This window comes from Phodopus roborovskii, unplaced genomic scaffold, assembly GCF_943737965.1.
Source record: "Phodopus roborovskii unplaced genomic scaffold, PHOROB, whole genome shotgun sequence".
Classification (NCBI taxonomy): domain Eukaryota; kingdom Metazoa; phylum Chordata; class Mammalia; order Rodentia; family Cricetidae; genus Phodopus; species Phodopus roborovskii.
This window is the reverse complement of record NW_026126416.1, coordinates 27,843,735-27,867,107: the sequence shown is the minus strand read 5'-3', so window position 1 is coordinate 27,867,107 and position 23,373 is coordinate 27,843,735. Positions and strand designations below refer to the sequence as shown.

The 23,373-nt window shown below is 43.1% G+C and overlaps 1 protein-coding gene across 1 annotated transcript in view; it reads right to left on the bottom strand.

Annotated features, from left to right (window-relative positions):
- The window catches only part of Shc4 (SHC adaptor protein 4), a 98,081-nt gene that overhangs the window by 64,621 nt on the left and 10,087 nt on the right, over positions 1 to 23,373 (bottom strand). Inside the window, exon 2 of the mRNA XM_051183501.1 lies at positions 5,403 to 5,473. Within this exon, the coding sequence (XP_051039458.1) occupies positions 5,403 to 5,473 (71 nt within the window). The remainder of the gene's footprint in view (positions 1 to 5,402; positions 5,474 to 23,373) is intronic.

Genomic DNA, 23,373 nt, shown 5'->3' with positions numbered 1-23,373 from the left:
GTTCGATCCAGTTTAGTCCAGTTCAGACCGGTTTTGATCTGGTTCGATCAGACCGGTTTGATCCAGTTCAGGCCAGTTCGATCCGGATTAATCCGGTTCAGACTGGTTCGATCCGGTTTAATCCGGCTCAGACAGGTTTAAGCCGGTTCAGTCCGGTTTGATCCAGCAGTTCAGACCTGTTCTATCTGGTTTAAACCGGTTCAGACTGGTTCAATCTGGTTTAAACCGGTTCAGACAGGTTTGATCCAGTTTAATCAAGTTCAGACTGGTTTGATCCGGTTCAGACCGGCTCATACAGGTTTGATTCAGTTCAGACTGGTTTGATCTGGTTTAGTCAGGTTCAACCCAGTTCGATCAGGTTCAGACAGGTTTGATCTGGTTCAGACAGACCTGTTTAATCCAGTTCAGACTCATTCTTTGAAACTCTTAGCAAGTCTCCAATTAAATGCTTTCTTTTATAAGCAGTCTTGGTCATGCTGTCTCTTCATAGCCATAGAACAGTAACTCTGTTCTCAGGATGAAAGCCAAGCCTTGCCCTTCAGCCCTCCCACAGGTTTACCCTGGTAATTCTCTTCCTCCTTCATCACCATGCATGTATGTTCCCACCCAGACTTGTATGATGGGGCATCCTAAGGAGATTGGTTCTTCTGTCACTATGTGGATAGTTAATTCGGGGAAGGAAGCTGGACCATGTGTTAATGACTTGATTTCTGAGTTAATCTGTGTTCCATGATTTAAGGCAAACTGAGGTTTTTTGTTTAACTTTGTTTTTAAAATTGTGGGGAGGACATTTTTCTCTCTCTCTCTCTCTCTCTTTTTTTTTTTTTTTTTTTTTTTTTTTACTTTTATTGATTCTTTGTGGATTTCCCATCATGCATTCCAAATCCATTCATCTCCCTACCTCCTTGCATCTGCCCTTGCAATCTCCCCCGCCCAAAATCAAAACCAAATTAAAAAAAAGAAAAAGAAAAACCAAACAATACAAAGAAACAAAAAAGAAATAAGGAGGAGAAGGAGGAAAAGGAGGCGGGAAGAAGAGAGAGAATATTGTCATGGAAGCTGTGAGGCCTGTTGAAATACACAGTTTACTCTTTAAGTCCGTTTATGTTCAATTGAAAGTGTTCTTTGCCACGAGTCACTGGTCTGGCTCGAGGCCTCTGGTTTCTGCTACAGCACTGGTAATGGGCTCTCACCAGAGCTCTTCATGGATATCCTGTTGTCATGGAGATACTGCCATTTTGGATCTGTAGGTTTGTCTCATCCTCTTCACATGTTCCAACAGTTCATAGATTTGTTGGATGTTGAGATAGGTCAACTCATATCTCTGGCTCTGAGCCTGGGTGGTAGCTGGGTTGGTCAGCCCACTAGCCTTCGTGGGGAGGACATTTTTATGGAAAAGAGCAAATGGCCATACCATCTGTACCATGCTTTTCACTTTCCCCTTCTCTCCTTTCTATTTGTTTCTGTTTTCCCGACATTTTGAAGACAGATGTGACTGTGTCTTTGCTTCCTTAATAATCTTGTTACTCCTAGCAGGAAATGCCTGCTTCCTTGCCCTTTCACAATAATCCACTCTTGCTAACAACTGAGATCTTGGCCAGCATCAGGGATAGAAGCTGGGATAAGAATTATGAGGGAGGGACGGAGAGATGGCTCAATGGTTCAGTGCAATGGGTGCTCTTTCAAGGACACTGGTTTGAGTCCTAGCACCCACATGATGATTCACAACTATCTGTAACTCCAGTCCCAGGGATCTGATCCCTTCTTCTGGTCTCCACTGGAACCAGGCATTTACATGGTATACAAACACAGACACTGAGACAAAGAAAAGAAAAACAAGTTTTAAAAAGGGCAAAAGTAAATGAGAAGGGAGAGGAGGAACCAAGATGGGAAATAGATGCTACAGAGAAGGCTGATCCTTTTCTTATTCTGACCATACAGGAGGAATGAACAGTTTGCTCAGGGTCTTGATGTGACTTCAAGGTGCCACTTGACTGGCCGCACTGGTTCTAATATCCATGGGAGAGAGGTATCTAAAGGAAAAATTCTGGACTTAGATAAAGCATTCCTAACCAAATAATACACAAGGTGATCCTAGCATTGTGTGCTGACATCCAAGCTCACATCCATGTGGAGGATGTCTCCAGAGGACCTACATGTTCAGATAAAAGTTTCAAAAAATTATCATTACTTTCAGCTCTTGAAGAATAAATAAATAAATAAAAACATTTATTCTGGTTTGTATTTTTGGTTTTCTGAGAAAGGATTTCTCTGTGTAGCGCTGGCAGCCCTGGAACTTGCTTTGTAGACCAGGCTGGCCACCTGCCTCTGCCTCCCAAGTGCTGGGATTAAAGATGTGTGCCACCACCACCTGACATAAAATAAATTTTAAACATGTTTTACACAGGTCTAATATGTAGACCAGGCTGGTTTCAAACTCACAGAGATTGTGTTGTCCCCCCAGTGCTGGTATTATGAAGTTTTTGTTGTTATTGATGATGATGATGATGATGAAGGTGGTAGTGGCCTCCTTTTTTCTTTTTTGTTTTGTTTGTTTGGTTGGTTGGCTGGTTAGGATTGCGGGGAGGATAGTGCTGAGAATCAAATTCAGGTTCTTACACATATTAGAACAAGTAGTAGCCAGCCCTAGGATAAATATTTTTAAAGTAATGTATGGCTAGCAGGTAAAATCCTAAGCTATGCTGTCCAGAGAAAACTAGCGGCACAAATCAAGAACATCTAAACTATTTGCTCTAGTCAAGGCAACAGAGACAGCAAGCAAAAGGGTGGCTGGCAGAGACTGTGGGGTGGGTGGGGGCAAGGAGACAGTGGGACATTCGTGTGTAATGGGTACTGGATGCATTCAGGGGGTGGATGCTGGTGATACATATATACAGCAGTGTGAATAGACCACACTTCTTGCACTTAAAAGATGGTTAAAATGGTAACTTTGTTTTATATATTTTACCACAACAAAAACTGGAACGCAAGAAAAATGTTCATTGTGATAGAGATATTATACAATATTGTTTATATTTTTGTGATCTTGTGTGTAGAAAGAAGTAGAAGCCGGGAAGACATTCTGGACACAAAATGATAATGGATATCATCTCTGGGTGAGATTATAAACAGTCGTTCCTTTCATTGTTTCTTAATATTCTAGTAACTACTCAATATTTGTGTAATCGGAGAACAATAAAGTCCAGAAGCACTTTGCTTACAAGTCTCTCTAGCATTTGTTAGAGCAATAGTACCAGTTGTTACCTTCAAGCACACAGTTTAGTTACTTCCTTTTAAAGTCCATTTCCTACTTCCAATGATCAGTTCTGCAGGAGCAGAACCCTTGTCTTACTCATGCAGGACCCTCTATAAATATTCAGGTAGAATGGGTCTATGTAAACAGATAGACCAATGGAAAGTAAGTTCTTATTATCTCCATCTAGGGCTCCTGCTTCTATAACAAACATTAAAACTGAGAAGTTTATAAATCACAGGACTTTATTACTTATAGACCTGGAAGCTGGCAAGTCCAAGATGAAACTGCCAGCAGACTCAGGGTCTGGCAGTCACCTTCCTTCATAGCAGAGAGCCCCTTTGTGTACCTTCATGTGGGAGAAGGGAATAGCAGGTCCCTGTACCTCTTTGAAAAGGGCACTAATTCCTCTTAGAATTCTGTCTTTGTCACCTAATCACTTCCAAAACAGGACCACACCACCGGATAAGCTTCCCTGTGTGAATGGGGGTACATTCAGACTGTAGCACTCGGGTCAAAATAGTTGGCATTTTTTTCTGTCTTATGCACTCAGGAACAACCCACTTCCTGGCATCTGTAGGGAAAATTACAGGGAGGCTTTCTCTGGTGCAGGATCATCAAAACGAAGCCTAACTAGGTGAACCCTATGGAAAGTAGTGACACAAAGGGTGTAGGAATGTGTAAAGAAGATTATAGAAGAGGAGAAATGTTGTGACCACTTCCAGACACTGGATCTGACATATCTAGTCAATAATGATCCATCAAGTCGATTCTATGGTCCAGGGACTGAGGTCACAAACACCATTATATGTCATTTGTTTGACATCTCACAAAAGATGGTAAGGTCTTGATGCCACTAAATTCTGTGTTTTTGTGCACTTACATGCTTGTACAGAACTTCACAGAGATTGGCTAGTCCTGTGTTATTTGTCCCCCATTTATATTTGCTTTATCTGACATTTGTGCAATTATGCCTACTAAGCACGGTTCTAAAAGGAATACCAACGATTGGTGAAGAGCATCGAAAGGCAGAATCGGATGCTTTGTAAGGCAGTTCAAGTCAGCATCCCCTACAGTGCACTTCCTGGAACCCTGGGGATATACGGGTTCATTTTATTATATCAAAAACCTATTTTGGGCTAAACAACCTAAGAACATTTTGAGATAAGTTTTTTTAAACCATGGCATAGGAATTAACACTTCATTGTATACGGCAAGTCTCCTAGATGGGGAGGTCTTTTGCTCGGGCTTCTGGGTAGCAGAGCACTTCGATGTCTAGAATTGCATGAGATGAGCATCGGGAAAGGTTATCTCTCCATAATGAGAACATTCGCCTTTAAGCAGGTGGCTCACAGTCACAGATCCAGATGGGAGCTGTGTCAAGCCTCTGAGGTACACTTGGCACCTGCACAATCTTCGTTCATTCAGAACCATTTATCAAACCATTCCTCTCACCTCATCTCCTTCCCGTCACAGCTTTCCCAGCTGCTGGTCGTCTCTAAGGAAACCAAAGCTCCAGACTTGAGCCCTGTGTTGCTTTGTTTTTGTTGTTCGAGATCTTGCCTCTCTGTGTAACCCTGGCTATCCTGGAACTCACTCTGTAGACCAGGCTGGCTTTGAACTCATGGAGATCTGCCTACCTCTGCCGCCTCCCCAGTGCTGGGATTAATGACGTGCACCACCACCACCTTCTAGCTCTGGTTTCTTGTATTAAGCTACATGGGGCCACTCTGAGTAGAGGTCCACCCACTTTATTGGACAAATGGAGCACTACCCAGACAGGTTCTCATGTCAGAGACTAAACCAACAAGGTAGACTTTATGTCAAAAGTTCTTGCTTCATCTTATTTTGAGTGACCTCTTTGATGTGTTGGAGATTCTTAATGCCTTATTTCTAGATGTACTTGGTACCGAGCAAAAACTTTGCTTCTGTAGACTGAACCACCAACCACCTTCTAAGTCCTCAGATATAACATTAGTGCTTTTCCATACGCATCTGAAGCTTTCACACAATGAGATTAAGGCAGTCACGCAAGGTCAGTGGGGCAGTTCTCCTTTCTAGCCACATGGGCGACTTTGAAGGCTTCAGGAGAAACCACAGTGACTTTAAACCACAGCCCGGTAGAGCCTCTCCAATTTCAATCTCTTACCTTGTAACTTGGGTTCTCATTCCAAAATCCAGTGACCTCATCGATTGCAGCACTTCAATGCAGCCCATGTACTAGAAAAAAAGAAAGAAATAAGTGGGAAGGTGCAAATACCAAAACACCTACTCTGAGCTACTGAGCTAGCTACACAGCGACTTCCTGGGCCATGGCCACAGTCAGCTCCCGATGGCAGCTGTGTTCGTGTCCATCACCTGTGTTGATATTTCTGACCACCAACATCAATTAACTACAAAGTAAATGCAAACTCAGGTACTGGGAATGCTGGTGACAGGGATGACCTTAGGCTCAGGGAGTATGGATATGAGGTCTTCACACTATGATGTGTTTTAAAGCCCCAGCTAGTGACCAACTTTTCTACATTGGTTTTGTCCTTGGTAAAATGAAAATACAGTTGGAATTGTTGCGAGAGCTAAATTATTTCACCTATGGAAAGCTTTTAGAACAATCCCTGGCAGGCATAACCACACAGATGTCAGAAGGAGCAAAAATAAGTAGGAGATATATAACACAGGAGTGTCCAATCTCCTTAGTGCTGGAACAAGCATATAAATGCAAAAGACAGAACTTAGTAACATTAAGAAGGTCTTATCGGAGCTGGAGAGGTGGCTCAGCAATTAGGAACACTAGCTGCTCTTACAGAGGACCCAGGTTCAATCCCAGCACCCATATGGCACCATTATCCGTAATTCCAGCTCCAAGGGATCTGAACCTTCACACAGACATGTGTGCAGGCAAAATACCAATGCACATATAAAATAAAAATAAATTATAAAAATAAGGTCTTATTGTCTTTTATAAGATCATTATAGCTCAAATAATAATAATAATGATAATAACCGTGCCCTAAAACAGTGCTTGGCTGGTAAGTTTAGCTTGAATATGGAACATTGGAAAAGGTGTTGTGACTTCTAAAACAAAAACTGTTCATAGTCAATGTAACAGTAGGGAAGCCAAGTCAGGGATGTGGTTAAAGAGGTTTAAGTCAATGTAAAGATGGGGAATAGTGAGACTACACAGTAGGATGGTCCCTGAGAGAGGAAAGAAATGCTGGTCCACACGGAAGACGGATAGGAGCAGTGAAAAGGAGACAGATTCAAGTGATATCAGGGGGAAACATACCACAGGATTCAGCAGCTAATTTGCTAGTAGAGTAGGAGAAGAGTGAGTCAGAGATGACTCAGCTGCTTCCAGCCTGGGCACAGAGGAACCTGAGTGTCATCCCAGGACCAGTGGGAAGGGGGCGGGCAGGAAAGAAAGGTTATGCATTGCTTTGGAGCCCATTGATCGCAAGACACCAGTTGGGAAGGCAGGAAGTAACAGGCTGACAGCTGAAAATTGAATTCAGTGTCCCCGAGAGGACGAAGCAGAGGGAGGGACAAGGGGAGAGACACGGTCACGCTTTCTAAGCATCTCTGCAGGTGAGGCTGTGTGACCCTCCCAGCAAAGCTGCAGAGACTCTGAAGAGTGTGACACTGAAAACTGACTTGGGAGAGTTATGATTGCCAAGTGGTGTGAATGAAAGAAAGGTCTCTTGGGGCCTCAGAAATGAGGCACTCCCTGTTCTGCTGTCCTTTGGAAACCCTCAGCATCCTTGGTGACAGGAAGAGGAGCGGCACCCCGCCCCCCAGCTCCTTTCTGTCATGATTCCCGGTGGATTTTATAGATGTCTTATCCTCAAACTGCTGTTATGTCTGGAGGGAAACATTCTCAGCCAGACCCCACTAGTCATACTCCTCCTGGGGGGTCTCACAAAAGCATTCTGTGTACTTGGTTCTTAACTTCCTAGGCTTGAGCACAGCAGGGAAGTGAGGTGTCTGGGGCCTGGGACTAACTGACACTTAAGACTTATCAGTCAAAGGAAGGTCGCTTTAGGGACCCTGCTGGAAAGCACATTCAGAACTGTAGTGAAGGAGGATGCTGCAGTCCACACTCCACGATGAGGCAGATGGAAAGAACTGCCTGAGAGTTCTCATTGGCTGCTCTTACTAGATAGTCCTCTCTACCCTCCTCGCCCCAGACCCTGACTCATGCACCCCAACTCCTACACACCAGTCTTAGGAAGAATGGAGTCTATACATAAGTCAGGGAGCAAGTCTGGGCTACACTTCCAATTCTCCAGGATGCTGGTGCTGAGGTGGGTGCCTTCCCTGGCATTTATGCCTCACTAACACAAGCTGACCTATGTGAACATGCCTGAGAAGGTGTGGGTACTACATTTCCACACTCCAACCCAGGGATTTCTAATACATACATACATATTCTTCACCGCTGAAATCTCTTCACAAAGCACAATCATTACTATCAATGCTTAGACCTTTGCTTTCCTTGCTTCCATTGCTAAGTGCCCCACTCCCACACTTTGATATAATCTTGGTCTCTATCTTTGTCTTACCCAAGGGCAGAGCCTCTCCACTAGTCATTCTCCCTGACTAACTCCTCTCTCTCCACGTTACAGGTCTGATTCTTCTTCTTCCTGCAGGTTTTAATTAACATGAACTGTCCTTAGGTTCCCTCCTGTCACTCATTAGCACAACCCTTACTTGTCCCTCCCATGCCACTGAGCATCAGGTTCATCTGTCAGCTTGCTAGCTCATTTCCTTGGCTGTAATCAGTGTTGAAAGAAGGGCCTGGGACTGTTTCCAGTACCCAGAAGTACTCAGCAAACACACACACACACACACACACACACACACACACACACACACACACACACACACAGAGAGAGAGAGAGAGAGAGAGAGAGAGAGAGAGAGAGAGAGAGAGAGAGAGAGAGGATACTTCTGTTACTCTACAGAGAGTAGCTGGTTCTCTACTGTATGTACCTTTATTTATTTTATTTTTATTGTACCTTTAAAATAAGTAGAAAGAAGAGAAGTGGCAGAGGGAGATGAAGGTTTGGCCAAGTCTCCACACTGTGCTGAAGGGGAATAGGAACACTGGCGTCTCAGAAAAGCCATGAGTACTACCTCAGTCTTGCTTTCCGTTACTGTGATAAAGTATCACAACAAAAGCAACTTAAGGGACAAAGGTTCTATTTTGGCCCAGAGTTGCAGGGTACAGTCCATCATGGTAGGGAATCCAAGGCAGAAGGAGTTTGAAGCCACTGGTCACATAACATTCATAAAACAGAGAATAATAAACATTTGTGCTCAGCTTTCTTTGTCCAATTTATACAAACCAGAATCCCAGCTCAGGAATGGGGCCACCCACAACAGGCAGGTCTTCCCACCTCAATAGCATCAAGACAACTGCATCCCCTGCTTGCCTCGGGTCCATCTCCCAGGCGATTCTACATTCTATGACACTGACGACACTGTCCTCACAAGTAACACAGGTCGTAGGGATGCCACCACGGGCAGTTGTGTGACGTTCTTAGCAATATACTCCACGGGTAGTATATAGACCCTGGAGACACTCAGCCCAGACGGGAGAATTTTTGATAGAGTAGGATGACGGAGACTGAGAAGAAAGGCAAATCCACTGCATGTCCGAATAGTAGAGGACAAAGAGCAAAGACAATCAACTGGAATAGACATCCCAAGGCTAATAGGTCCAAGACCCACATGATGTGGGTGTGGGCAGAATTCTCAGCTCAGGGGGATGGTTCACAAACAGGGTTCTGGCATCAATAAGTAGAAGAGTTTTACTAGGTAAATGGAGGAAGAAAATGGTTATCTCAATGGTTATCTCCAAGGTTCTCTTCTTAGCTACATGTTACACTATCACCTCCTACCCACTTATCACCTCCTACCCTCTTCCTTGTAAGGTTGGCCCAGGTGTTGCTATGGGAGACCCTTCTCTTCAAGTGAACCTCCATGGCAATTCACAGTTAGCCATCAGCACCGGAGCCATGACATGACACATGAAGATACTGCAGGATTCTCCTGCCATCCTTAAACAATTTCTAGTCCTCGTTAAAAAACAAAACAGAGAAGGAAGGCAAGACATCCCTTCAGAACCGTGAGGCCGTCTGCACTGCCAGCCCTATTCCTGTGTGGAGGAGCAGGCATACTGAAGGCCCTTAGACTGGTACAGGGTTGGTGAGAGAGTGCAGGTCCCTTCCACGCGCTCCTGCAACTGTCTGAGCCATCCACTGCTTCCTCCCACTCACCCTCCCACCGCTCGCTCTTCCCTGAACCTCTCCTTCTTTGGCTTTTGTGGGAGCATGTTCCCCAGTTTATCATCTTTCTTTTTGGACTACCTTTCCCTGGTCTCTGTTGTTGGCTTCTTTTCATCCTGTCTATGTTTTCTCTAAACAATGATTATGACTCCTGCTTTTCTCAGCCTACACAAATGCTTTCTAATCCATTAGAATCATGAGAGAAGCTTTTTAAAATGCCTGATCTGGGCCAGTGAAACAGCTCAGTGGTAAGAGCCCCTGCCACCAAGCCTGATGACCTGAGTTTGAAATTACTCCAGAGAAGATGTCCAAGTGGCAGAAGCATATGGAAAGACATCCAACACAATCCATCAATTAGAGAAACGCAAATCAGTCTCTTCATAACCTCTGGAATGCATAATTTAAAACAAAAAAAGGAAATATTAGTAAAGATGTGTAGAAATTGGAACTGCCACACACTACTAAAAATGTTAAGCGCCATGGCCACAGCTGAGCTATGTTTCAAGAAAACTAAAGAGAATTAATGTATACAAACCAGCACTCCCACCCTTACAAGAGACCCAGGGAAGCTGGAAATACATAGCAACACAAAAAGTGCTCACAAGCTTTCATAGAAGTTGTATTCATAATAGCCCCAGGCTAGAAGCATTTCAATGTCCATCGACAGATGTGTGGAGAAAGGATACATAACTGTGCCCCAACATGGAGTCTGGCAATGAAAAGGAGTGAGGTGTGAGAGCATGCAATAGCTTAAATGAACACTGACGCCATTAGGAGGAGAGCAGGGACAAAAGAATGCCTAGTGTATGCTTTCATTCATACAAAATAACCCAGACCACTGCCATCTTCCCTCCCCTACATTCTCTTCCTTCTTCTATTTCTCTTCATGCATCTATTGCTGAAAAGACCACATAAAATCTGTCCATTTTCTGTCCCCACGCTAGTTTACTAACTAGGAAGCAGAACTGGGAAGGATAGGGACAGTGTATGGCTGCTGGCAAGTGTGGCTTCTTCAGAGACAGTAACAATACTCTAACATTGGTAATGGTGTATAATCCTATGAACATACCAAGATAATTCCCAAGTAATGGTACACTTCGAATAAAACCACTATGAATGTACCATATGGTTCATCTCAATAAATGAATCGTATGGCATGTGAACTACATCCCAGTGAAGCAGTTGTCCAGAGACAATGACAGTTAAGAAGCCAAGTCAGCAATATCTGCAGGCAGTAAACCCAGGAATAAACCACTCATCTATGAGTGATTGTCTAATGAATAAGTGAATCAAGTTATTAATAAGTTATTAATCTGAAATGTTACCCACTACCCTGGAGGCATATTCTCTGCTGCCCTTTGGGGTCCCAGAGAATTTTGGCCACATCTCCGTGCTGCACTCACCCAGTGATACCTCAGTTTGTTTCGATGTCTAAACCCTGGTTGCACTACAGACTTCTCAAGGACAAGGAGGCGGCAGGGGGTGGCGTCTTAGTCATCATTTTGCCCTACACCTCTGACAGTGCAGTACATGATTTATTTCAAGGAATTTGCCAAGAAATGATGTTCAGGAGGTCTCAAAATAGCCTGTATCCTGGCTGGACCACCTAAACATGTCCATTCTTAAAGGAGTATGGCATCCGTAAAGATAATCCTGGAGCTGGGTCACCTGATGCTCTCCTGCCAGGTTTGATTTGAAAAGTGGGTCTTCTGGAGATGGCTGGGAAACTCCTTCCTCTAGACTTCAAAGATGGTCCGGTCAGAACATATCCCCTCCCCAGAAGCCGCCTGGTATAGACGAACACTGCTTCTGTTAGAGTGATGGGATATCTAGAAAAGCAAGATGCCCCCCACTTCCCTCCCCTCCATTCTCTGCCCTATCATATGTCTCTCTTCATGCCCAGATGCTGAAAATACTATGCATTTATCGGTTCTCTGTCTCCCTCACTTGAAGTAAATAATGAAAAATAAGATTGCTCTGTTGCCATCACCTCGAGTGCTGACTGGCAGCTTCACAAATTCATCTTTGTTCATTAAATTGAAACTTTTTTTTTCTCTAAGCATGAACTGAAAACTTCTCTTTCCACAACAAGGTCAAAGCTTAGACACCTGGACTTTTTCACTAGTTTTCAAGTAGGAACTTAGTGAACAGGGAATTCCAACCATCTGGAGTCCTGAGCGCTCACAAAAATGAAACCTTCTAGAAGTAAGTTGTGCCTTCTGCTTGTTCTATCAAGAGGGAGATCTCATGCTCCAGGTGATTTAAGGTGATTCCCAAGAGTTTCTCTTTGACAGAGGTAAACTTAGAATCTTGCAAATAAACTAATTTGGGGGCAGAGGCCAGAATATACAATAAAAATCTTAGTCTTGTTGTCACCTCGAAATGGCTAATATACTGGGAAATGAGTTGCCTAGAACCTCCTAACTCATTTAAAAAAAGGCGCTGGTCATCAGTGGGCCAGGCAAGTATGCTGGCCATTTCTGCCCTCATTCCAACCATCCTACTCCCTTTGAAAATCGCTTACATGAGAAATGTTTTGGACTGAGGGAGGTTCCCTCTTTGCCTACAGACCTGAACACAGACAAAATCACCCAACTTGAGGTCATGCCAGAGGCAAATCCCACACAGAGAGCATTTTCAGGGCTATGACCGCTCCTAGGAACAACATTGAAGCCTCAAGTAGTTCTTTCTGTGGCTGTGCCTAGGCAGAACAAGCATCCTATGTCACCACGAACTTTTGCACAGACAGGGAAGTACTCACTACATCTAGTCTCAGGAGTATTTCTGCACTTGATTCCAGGATGAAACTGGGGCAGGGCCTAAAGAAGTGGACAATCCCTTTTGACAGCTGGAAACACTGATCACCAGGGGCTCAGTGTTTTGCTCAAGGGTCCTGGGCTGGTTAATGTAGAGCTCAGGTCTTCTGACGTTTGAAGCTGTCTATGTCATGTCACCTCCCTCCCCCAAAGACATGTGTCATGTAGGAGAAATGCTAGCCTATAGGTCTATGAACATGTATAAGACAGACACATGTGCTCATATGTATACCGTGCACACTGATGTTGAACAGTGCTTTAAACTCAAGATTATGGCATCTTGTTCATGAGACAGCTATTAGTGACAGTTCTCCTTGGGGTCCTGGGTCAGATAGAGGCTTTACCATAATAATTACCCTCTTAAAGTATGTCTTGTACCAAAATAGGTATAATATAGGAAGATATTTAAAATGAAAATGAATCCAGGAACATGAACATCTATAGATTAAAGAACTCCTCCACCTATCCATCCAATAGACACCAAGCTAGCACACTAGCTCCACCTCACCTCATCGTCCCCTTTGACACCTTGTGGTGCAGCAAGATGGCAGTGGCTGGGAGGTGAGCATAGGTCAGCACCATGTTCTTAGACTCTCCAGACTCCAGAACCACAGACCAATGAATTTTCATTTTTATTTATTTTATTTATTTAGGTTTTCCAAGACAGGGTTTCCCTGTGTAACAAACAGTCCCGAATGTCCTTGAATTCGCTGTGTAGACCAGGCTGACCTTGAACTCACTGAAGTCCACCTGCCTCAGCCTCCCAAGTGCTGCGGTTAAAGACGAGCACCACCACTGCCTGGCCAAAATTTTTATTCTTTATAAATGGGCCCATCTTAAGTATTATGTTATAGTATAGCTATCCTGTCAAGGATGAAAATGTTCCAAGCAGAGACACCTGTGCCCCTCCCTTTAGTGATCATCTTATTGAATCCATGAACCCCAAGAAATAGACTTTTCCCACTAATCTCATGCTGTGAGAAGGAAAAAGCTAAAGCCTGGTGCCAGCCAGAAAAGGAACTTGGCTTCGAGGAAGAGGCTCCCCACAGTCTGGACTCATTCACAGATCACTTTGCAAGGAAGACTGGCCCTGAGTCAGTGATCATTGATGGGAAGTGCACAGCTTGCCTGGGTCTGCTTGGCTGTCCGTACTTCTTGCCTTCCACCTACACAAACCCAATGCTGGGACTCTGCAGGTGGACTTGGGGGACACTGGACCCTCTTTATTTGGGCCTCTTACAAAGTGGCCAAACTGAACACATCTGCTTGCTCTACTTTTCACTATCGCTTTGTCTCTACAGCTGACCAACTGAGGCCAGGCTGATGTCCTTGCTGGGACCCAGGCCCGGACTCTAACTACTCCAGTAGCCACAGCATCAGAATATGAACTCAGCCACCTAGGATGGTAAATGTCTTCAATTCCACCTCACACCAATTATCCTTTGTGACCCAAGACAGCAGGAAGTGGAGCAGACAAAGGGGAATCCTCTCTGACAGACACAAATTCTCGTTGTAGTCTTAGTGGAGAGTCCCCGGGCCTTGTATCTTGTATTCAGTGGCTTTAATTTCCAAATTAAAATTCAAAAGTTGCAACGGATACCTTTAAGCAAGTCTTTGTGACACCCTGCCCAAGCCTTCTAAGCAGCTGTTAAGAGATTTTATCGATGTGTAAAGGCCTATCCAAGGAGACCACGAATGCTAGTCTCTTGTTCCAGGAGAATTCTCCAGCCTTCTGGGCCTGGTGGCTCATAATGGGAACGTGACTTGAGATCCTGGCTTGCAAAGCCTGCCCCACTTAGGTTCACTTTTGCCCTATCCGTTGATTGCTTTCTCCTGATGGGGGCAGGGGAATCCCCCAGTGTGTCAAAGAATTAATACATTCACACGAGGAAGAGCTTTAGAAGCTCTAATTTAAGGGGGGGCAGCTGAATAATTAGTGCCAGCAGCTGCTAAATCAGAGGACTGTGGTTAGAGGGGCGGGCCTTTCTTACCCCCTGAAGACCCTCATTCCTCTAGACATAGTCTCCTTCTTTTGTTGTGATTTTTCTGCTTCCTCTGCAGCTTTCTTTTGTATATGTGCGAGCCATTAGTGCTAATCCAAAAACATTTCCCACTTTCCCCTTCCCTGGATATGGATTTTACTCTGTTAGCCTCTTTGAAGTTGGACACGGCTCCTCTTTTGGTAGACGACACAGCACAACAGTGATCTGCCCTATTTCCTCTTATTATGGGAAGTTACTGTCGGCCCAGGCGGTTGAGTGGGGATGATATGGAACAGAGCCTCTGACAACCTCCTGTGGATTCTGCGCTGTGAAACCTGCGCTGACCTGTTACCTGCCAGGGTCAACGTGAAATGGGAAGTGAGAACCTCACAGAGCCTAAGAGTTTGGACATCAAAAACTCATCAGACATGCTTGGGTTTGATCAGAGCTTTGCGTGTACTTACTAACCGTGTTTGGCCTATGGAGAGGCTTCAGCGAACAGTAGTCAATGTGTTCTTCTTGAACATCTCCAATTCCTCCTGCTTAGTTTGGAGAGCTGATGAAAACACCTCAGCTACTGTGAAGGGAAGTCAGTCAAGAGCACTTTCTATAGAGATGTGATAACAGCCAATTGCAGAGCTGTGGGGCTGCGAGGTAGGAGGAGCTTCAGCTAAATGGCTTCAGGGAGTCAGGGAAGATTTCCCAGAAAAGGGGATGTGACTGGAGTCAGGAAGCTGGGAAGGCTGGAAGAAGGGTCACCAGGCAGTGAGCACAGGGCAAGAATAAGGGGTGCTACACAACTCCAAGTACTGCAGTGAGACTCAAGTCTGGAGATGCGACAGGGAGTATCAGCAGGGATTATAATACATTCCTTTCCAAATCGGATGTGGTGATGCACACTTTTAATCCCAGCACTGAGGTAACAGAGGTAGGCAGATCTCTGAATTCAAGGCCAGCCTAGACTACAGAGTCAGTTACAGGACAACCAGGACTACACAGAGAAACCCTGTCTCAACAAAACAAAGCAATACATTCATGATGAATTGTTTGACACTTAGGGTGTGGAAGCTGAGGCTTCAACAGTGTGGAACCACAGCGTCCAGTGGGCTTCCTGAACATTTGTTGAATGTTTGATTATTATTACCAAACTTCAGCCAACCCTAGCTTAAATGTGATACCAGTTTCTCCTCATTCTTCTGTGAGATTCTAAACTACATCTCCTTCCAACCCACTTCTTAGACCCAAATAAATAAAAGCTAAAAATATAGCCTGGGTCATGAATCATAAATGAGATGGAAAACAGCAACTCACGGAAGTTAATCTGTTCCCCAGGAGAGGCCTGCTGGACGTCCTTTGCACTGAAAGGCTAGGCAAAAAGCCAGCAGCACGTAATTCAGATACTCAGTGTGACTCTTGGACCTGCCACTGGGAATCTAAGCTTGCTGGGCCCACATGTAAAGCACTGGCACCTTGTGTGGCCCATTATAGAGATGCAGAGAGGCGGGCCTAGAGGCAGTGTCAATGAGGATGCTAAAGAGTGTAGACAGAGAAATTGAGTGACTATTGTCCAGTGGTCCAGTGTGTCCACCATGGCTTTTGTTTGTTTGTTTTTGGTCACGGCTTCACTGCTGTTGCTTCTGTAGTCAAGGTAACACCACAACTCTCAATCATTCCAATGGCTTAATGAATGACCTACCAATTATATTTTATATACATGTTTAATTAAGTTAGGATATAATGTAACCTAATAATGATGTGTCTGTATGATCTCTCCTGACAACCCATAATCTACTTAAAGTGGAGCATCATTTTTATGACATTATTTCTCAATTCTATTCTATAAATAGAATAAGTCTATTTCCCAATTCTTGAAAAAACTATGCCCTCCATTCACAAATGTGACTCAGTCTTGAGAAGCGAGAACCTAGAGTATATGGTTGCATCAATGATGTAAACCAACAAAAACAAAAACCCTGTGTGCTCACAAACATCTGTCAGTCTTGCTCAATGCAAAGGGGATGTGAGGAGTGCCAGTAATCTCTTCCATTGTCCTTTCCTGTCCAGAGTGTCTGTACCCTTGACCTTCAAGAGCCTTCCACTTACAAAAACATTGCTTCTGCCCATTCAGTTGTATTGAATCCTGCACTCAGTAAAAAAAATATGAAGCCTCAGCTGGAAGTAGATATAGCTAAATTACACTGTCACTACATCAGGCATGGTGGTGTATGCTTTTAATCCCAGCATTCAAGATGCAAAGGCAGGCATATCTGTCTGAGTTCCAGACCAGCCTAGCTTACACCTTGTCTCAAAAACAAAAACAAAACCTAAAAACAAACAAACAACAACAAAAACCACACCCAAACAAACAAACAAACAACTATGACTGCTACTTAGTTAGGTGTCACTGAAAAGGGACAATCAGAAAACCAAATTATTTATTATCTGTTGCTGGGTTATAATGAAATATGGTGTCCCTGGTAGAGCATGAGTTCAAAGAGCCATGCTGTCTTCCCTCCAAGTTCAAGCATAAAAGGGCTACACAGATGGCTAGCCTCACAGTGCTGAGACTACTCCTCACGCTAGTAGGTCTACCACTGAAGTGCCAGATGACACCCACCTAGTCTTCAGTTTAGCTAATATCTCTGAAAAAAGAAACAGCTGCATCCCAGGCATGCATCATCTGTCACTGTGTTTCTTCTTAAATGAAGTGCAAGTGTCCTGTGAAGCATCTATCTAAATTGTTCTATTATAAGTAAAAACTCCGGAGTCAGATATTGGGGTAAAAGCCTCATAGATCAAGAAAGCAGCAAAGGAATGATCAGCTGACCCTTTCTTGCCACACTTCCCAGATTTAAAAAAAAAAAAAAAGTGAATCTTTCTAAGCCCCTCCCTATTCCTTCCTGTCCTCCTCTATCATAATTCAGTTAACAGTCATTGACTCTGCCCCCTGGTTCAAGGTTAACTTTATTAACAGTCTTGGAGTGTCACAGTGTGATCAAATATCCCACAACAGTTCTGTAGTGGGTCTGATCCTGGTGGTAGGCTGAAAGAAACCCTGAGCTTGGAAGAATCTCCCAGATCATCCGTTCCAACTGCTCTACTTCTCATCAACAAAATTATCATGGTTTGTCTAAGCTAAGGGGAGACAGAGACAAGCTCACTAAACACCAGGATTTTGTTTTGTTTCTGCTTGTAGAGATCTGTATTTCAAAATACAAGAAAAGAATCAGCTAAGGAGAAGAGTGATTTAAGGGTAGTATAGGCTTGAGCATGCTCAGTGACAAGACTGGCAATCACTGGAAAGAGGAGAGACATCTGTAAGTTCACAGTCCCTGGGCGAGGCAAGAGTGGAAACATTTGCAAAGCTCTCAAGGACTAATTCAGATAGATCATATTTAATAATGAGTTGGGTTCAACCTAGTTCCTGAATCAGACAGCTTTCTGTATGTCTGGGTAGCTTTCAGAGAAGCTTTCCTCTTCAGAGGAACCGGGTCAGAGCCTCTGTTTGGGTTTAAGTCCAAAAGCTGCTGTGAAAAGTGATAGCAGGACCAGGCCTTCGACAGCCACAGCTGTTGTTCCAGGATTAGACCAAAGGCTCTCTGTGATGGCATTTCAGAGAGGGCAATCTTGCTAGTCAGTGTTTAAAAAATAAACAGTATTGGGCCTGAGGTGGCTCAGCAGGTGAAGGCTCTAGAAACCAATTCTAACAACCTGAGTTCAGTCTCCAGGAGGACGCACACAGCAGAAGGAGGGAGAGAATTTTCCACTAACTTCTTTGAGCACACACATGCTAGGGTGTAGGTATGAGCACACTCACACACACACACAACAAATAAACAAAAACCTCATTTTGAGTCAGAAAGTGATGGTAAGAAGATCACCAACATCATGTTGTAACTGAGCATGGCTGTTTGTCAAGTTGTACATTTAACATAGACAGGAAGTTCCCGATGAGTCTACTTTACAATTGTGATTCGGACTTAAATAATGCCCACTATTAGGTCACTGCCTTAGAATGACTCTCAAATAGGACCTTAGATTCAATTGTATATTTATGGCTTGTACTCCTTCAAGGGAGAAAAAACAGCATTTTTAGCTGAAGATAAAAAAAAAAAAGGTACAAGAAAGTTCTCTATATCCTTTTGTTTGGTTGTGTGTTTAGGAGTTTCTATTTTGTTTTGTTTTTATTGTCTTTTCTGAGACGGAATCACTATATAGCCATGGCTGGCCCGGAACTTCCTAGGGAGGCCAGGGTGTCCTGGAACTCACAGAGATCCTCCTGCCTCCCACCACCAGGCTCTGCCCTTCTCATCTCTTTTAAAGTCCCTTAGTGTGAGGTGGATCATTGTCATTACCAGCCATGACATGGAGCAATAACTTTGTAGGAACATAATTCAGTGTAAGTTGTCAATAGTACAGGTGTGTGGTGGCGATTGGTGATCAGTGACAATTTGTTTGGATTCAGAATCACCCAGGAGACACACCTCTGTGCTTGTCTGTGAGAGGGTTTGCAAAGAGGTTTAACTGTGAAGGCGCCCACCAGCAAATATGGCAATAGCATCCCAGGGGCTGGCGTCCAGGACTCAGTGCAAAGGGCGGAGTGAGGAAGTGATCTGAGCCTGTCTGCTTCCTATCCTTGGACACGACGTGGCCAGCAGCTTCATGCCCCTTCCACCATGCCTTCCTGCCACAATGGTGAGCCCTTTTTCAATGGTGAGCTCAAATGAACCCTTCTTCTCTCAGTCACTTATGTCTGGCGTTTTGTCATAGCCTTGGAAAGAGTAGCTAACACAAAAGGCATGCCAAGTACAACCCTAGGACCCGAGAGAACTCAGGGAGTCTACCGAATGAAGAGTGCATCTCAAACTTGACTCCCATGGAAGTCAGGCAGTTTCCTTCCTTCCCCAAACTCCTACAGTGCAAGCCTATAGCTATGATCCCTGGCTGCTGGCATTCATGAATAAAACAATGGGAACCGTGACAGGTGGGTGGTAGCACTCGGGGTGTAAGCCAGGCACTCCTGTGACCTCCGAAGATGGCTTGCTCACTGAATCCTTTCCTGTAACATTCTTCTGAAGTACCCTATGCTGAAAGTCTTGTGACCCTCCCACTGAAAAACTGAGACAGCCAGTGCAGCACGACTAAAAGATTACCCTTGTGGGCAACATTTCTGTATATTTCATAAGAGCATCGGAAATCTACCCCCTGAGCAAATTTTCAGAATCCAATCTGAAATTACTAACTTTGGCACTGTGCTGAATGCTAGAGCTTTAGACCTAGTCATCATGCTGGGCCAAAAATTTGTATCCTTGACCTATATCTCCCTGTCTCTGGCCTTCCTTATCATGGAAACTGCTGTTCTATTCTTTACTTCTGTGTTTTCAGTGTGTGTGTGTGTTTACATGCATGTGCATATGTCTACAAGCTTATGCATGTATGTGTGGTACAGGGGATGAACCTAGGGCTTTATGCACTTCAACTAGGCAAGCACTCCACTACTGAGCCATACTCCCATCCCTATATTCAATATTTTTTTGAATTCTATATGAATAAGAAATGTACCCTCAAATGTATCCAGTTTTAAAACAGCCATTTCCAGCTTCCTCTCTCAAAACCACAAGACAAATGTGAATGTGGGAGGATGATATTAGGTGGACTTGAAGGGGAATTACTTAAAAGGCAGCTAACTCAGCCAGCCAAAAGGTGTACCGTTTTGCCTTCACCCTTCCTTTTTCCTACTACCTAGAAAACACATGTGGTGGTGGGTGTTCCAGGAGCAATGCTGCAATCTTGAGAGTTCCCAAGGATGTGTTAAGGATGACCAAACAGAAAGATGGAAGGAGCTTGAGCTGACAACTTTGTGACAACCTTGACATCCTGATCTATTCACCTGTGAACATTTTCTAACCAAGCAAATGAGGGAACTCAACTCTCTGTCTTGGTGAAATCCATTACTCTCACAATGTCTTCAACCAGTGCCCCTGTAATCCATCCTCTGCAGCTGGTGGTGGTTATAAATGTTTGTTATCATTTAAGGGGGGTTGGTTACAATTTGTTATTGATAATGGTCAAAAAAACAAACAAAAAAATTAGTTCTCAGGGTTCTCTTTCTGAAAAGAAAATGAAGGATATAAAAATAGGATAAAAGGTTAGATTATTGAATCTACTTTTAAAAATAAAAAATAAAAAAACTACTAGTCTTAAATATTTCACATTGATATGGATTTTGGTATATTGATACAAATTTTAATTTTGTTGTATTAAATGTATATTTCTACTCTTGTTTGGAGTATTATATTTATGCAGCTCATTTTAAAATGTCATATATAATTAAGAAATACAGATTAATAGTCATCTATAATAGTCAAACTTATAGTCATATTAGGCATATTTTCAAGGTCAAGGTCATACACAGATATATTCGGATAAATAGGTTGTCTGCAAACACTTCAAAGACCTACAGAACATGGCATTTAATATATTTAATAACCTAAGGCTTTTCAAGACAACAAGCATACCTGCTCCTGGCAGCACCAATTTATTTCAGAGAAGATGATGGACATCGAAGAAACTCCATATGGAGTTTGCTTTCTTTTTGGCAGGACTAGTCATTTGGGCAAAGAAACTGTCCTTGCTTCAGTTTCAGTATACTATCCAAACTGTAAAAGCGAGACACAAAAGAAAGCAATTGCTTTCTTTTGCTATACTTTGCAAAGACTAGGTAGTACAGTCCTTCAAATTTTCCTGCTGCAGAGAAAATTCCGTCAGATATTCTAGGCCTAAAGGCCAAAAATAGATACTCCAAATTACAGGAAAACTTAGGGTGACTGGGCAGACAACCAGATGTCTCTGTCATTAGGTAACATTTCACACTTCTGGGGGCTTTGATGATGTTGAAGACTAGATAATCTTAGTTATGATAAAAGATAAATTAGGTATAAAACTTTAAAGCCAAAAAGATAAAATTGATAATAGAATATATTTTCTTTAATTTTGTCAAATACAAATGAACTAGGTATTGTAGTTGCAATTTGCTTGATAATTGTTTTTGTTGTATATAATTTTGCTGTTAAAATTAAAACCTTCATTTTTCATTAGACAAAAAGGGGGAAATGAGCCAGGTGTTGGTGGCACACGCCTTTAATCCCAGCACTTGGGAGGCAGAGGCAGGTGGATCTCTGTTGAGTTCGAGGCCAGCCTGGTCTACTGAGCTAATTCCAGGACAGCCTTCAAAGTCACAGAGAAACCCTGTCTTGAAAAAAAGGGGGGGAGAGATGTGGACTATTCCTATAAACTGTGTGAATCTATGTCACTGTAATTGGTTTACTAAAGAAGCTGACTGGCCAATAGTTGGATAGGATAAGGCAAGGCAGGAGAGCCAAACTGAGAGTTCTAGAAAGAAGGGCAGAGTCTGAAGTCACCAGCAGATGCAGAGAGAAGAAATGAACATGTCATACTGAGAAAAGGTACCAAGCCACACAGCAAAGCATAGATAAGATATATGGGTTAATTTAAATGTAAGAGTTAGTAACAAGCCTGAGGTATTGGCAGAGCATTTGTAATTAATATTGTCTCCATGTTGGTTATTTGGGAACTGGCTGGTGGGAAAGAAAATCCACTAACAGCCCCACCCACCCAGCCACCTTGACATTTCAGAGAAACACAACAATGGAAAACTTAGTAAAGAAAAAAAAAAAGGAAAGAAAGAAAGAAAGAGAAAAAAGCTAGTATCATTGTCACCCTTTGCCTTCTTTTGTTAGCTAAGTGAGACCACATCTTCTTCACTAGGAGCCCAATGTCTGTGCCAACAGCTGGAGCACTGGGGTAAAGATGAGCTAACGTATATCCACATGATGGGGTAAAGTAGCTTGGGTTTTAACAAACAGAAAGAAAAGCAAATTGGTTTTTTTGCTAAAGGGCATTTGTTTTAATATTGCACACACACACATACACACATGCACGCATGCACACACACACACACACACTAGGACTGACCATTTGGGATTGGTAACCGTGTAGAGTACTTATCTCTGGGAAGGACTGATTCTTCGCTACATGGTGTTACTAATTGCTAACATTGCCCTTCCTGAGAAAAGTATATTCTCCAAAAGGCAAAAACTGTTGAGAACACATTATGCCTTCTTAATAAACTTTATCCAAATTTAGTTAATGTCTACAAAATGCTGTGGAGACATAATGGGCATCCCAAGAGACACAAGGCTATCACAGAGAAAAAACAAACATCAGGAATTGCCTATCAGATGGCAGAAGGTAAAATTAGTAAGCTCAAAGCAAACCTATAGCTCCTAAATAAAGAGGCAGGCCCTCAATGAGCCATGGAACACAGCTATGGGGCAACGCACATCGTGACAAAAGCTACAAGTGCCTTGTGAACCATGTCAACAAATCATATGATGAAATTGCTAGCATGCAACACTACAAAAAAATTCCCTGACTGGGTGACTAGGTTTGCCCTTCCCAACCTGTTGCATTGAGCAGGTTCTGCTGTGTCTACATCTACACAGAAATGTATCACCAGACTTGCATCTTTGGCTGTGAACTGTGGGCTCGCAGGAAATCTTCTGTGCTTGTGCCACACATCTTCGTTTAGCGATAATTTATATATGTATGTATATATATATTAATATTATATTATTAATAATGTAATTTAATAATATAATAAAATTTTATATATATTAAGTCATTCTATGAAAATAGGTCAAAAGCTTGGTTTAAAAAAAACTTTGTGATGGCAGATTGCTTTTAAAAAATAATGTTAAGCTGGAGGTAGCTAAGACCACTCAAAAGTATAATAAAGCATGAAGCGGGGTTCAGCCCTCATCTGCTTTGAAGATCTCTGCAAGAGCTCTTTCACTTTAGAGAACCGAAGATGTGTAATGCAGATGGGATGCTGTGGGCAGAATTTACTCAAAACGAATGAAAAAGAATATGAATCATTGCATGTGGCATTCAAATAAAGGTCCTTGAGTTCGCAGCACAAGTGTGTACTTACATAAGTTACCCATGTGTCAGAA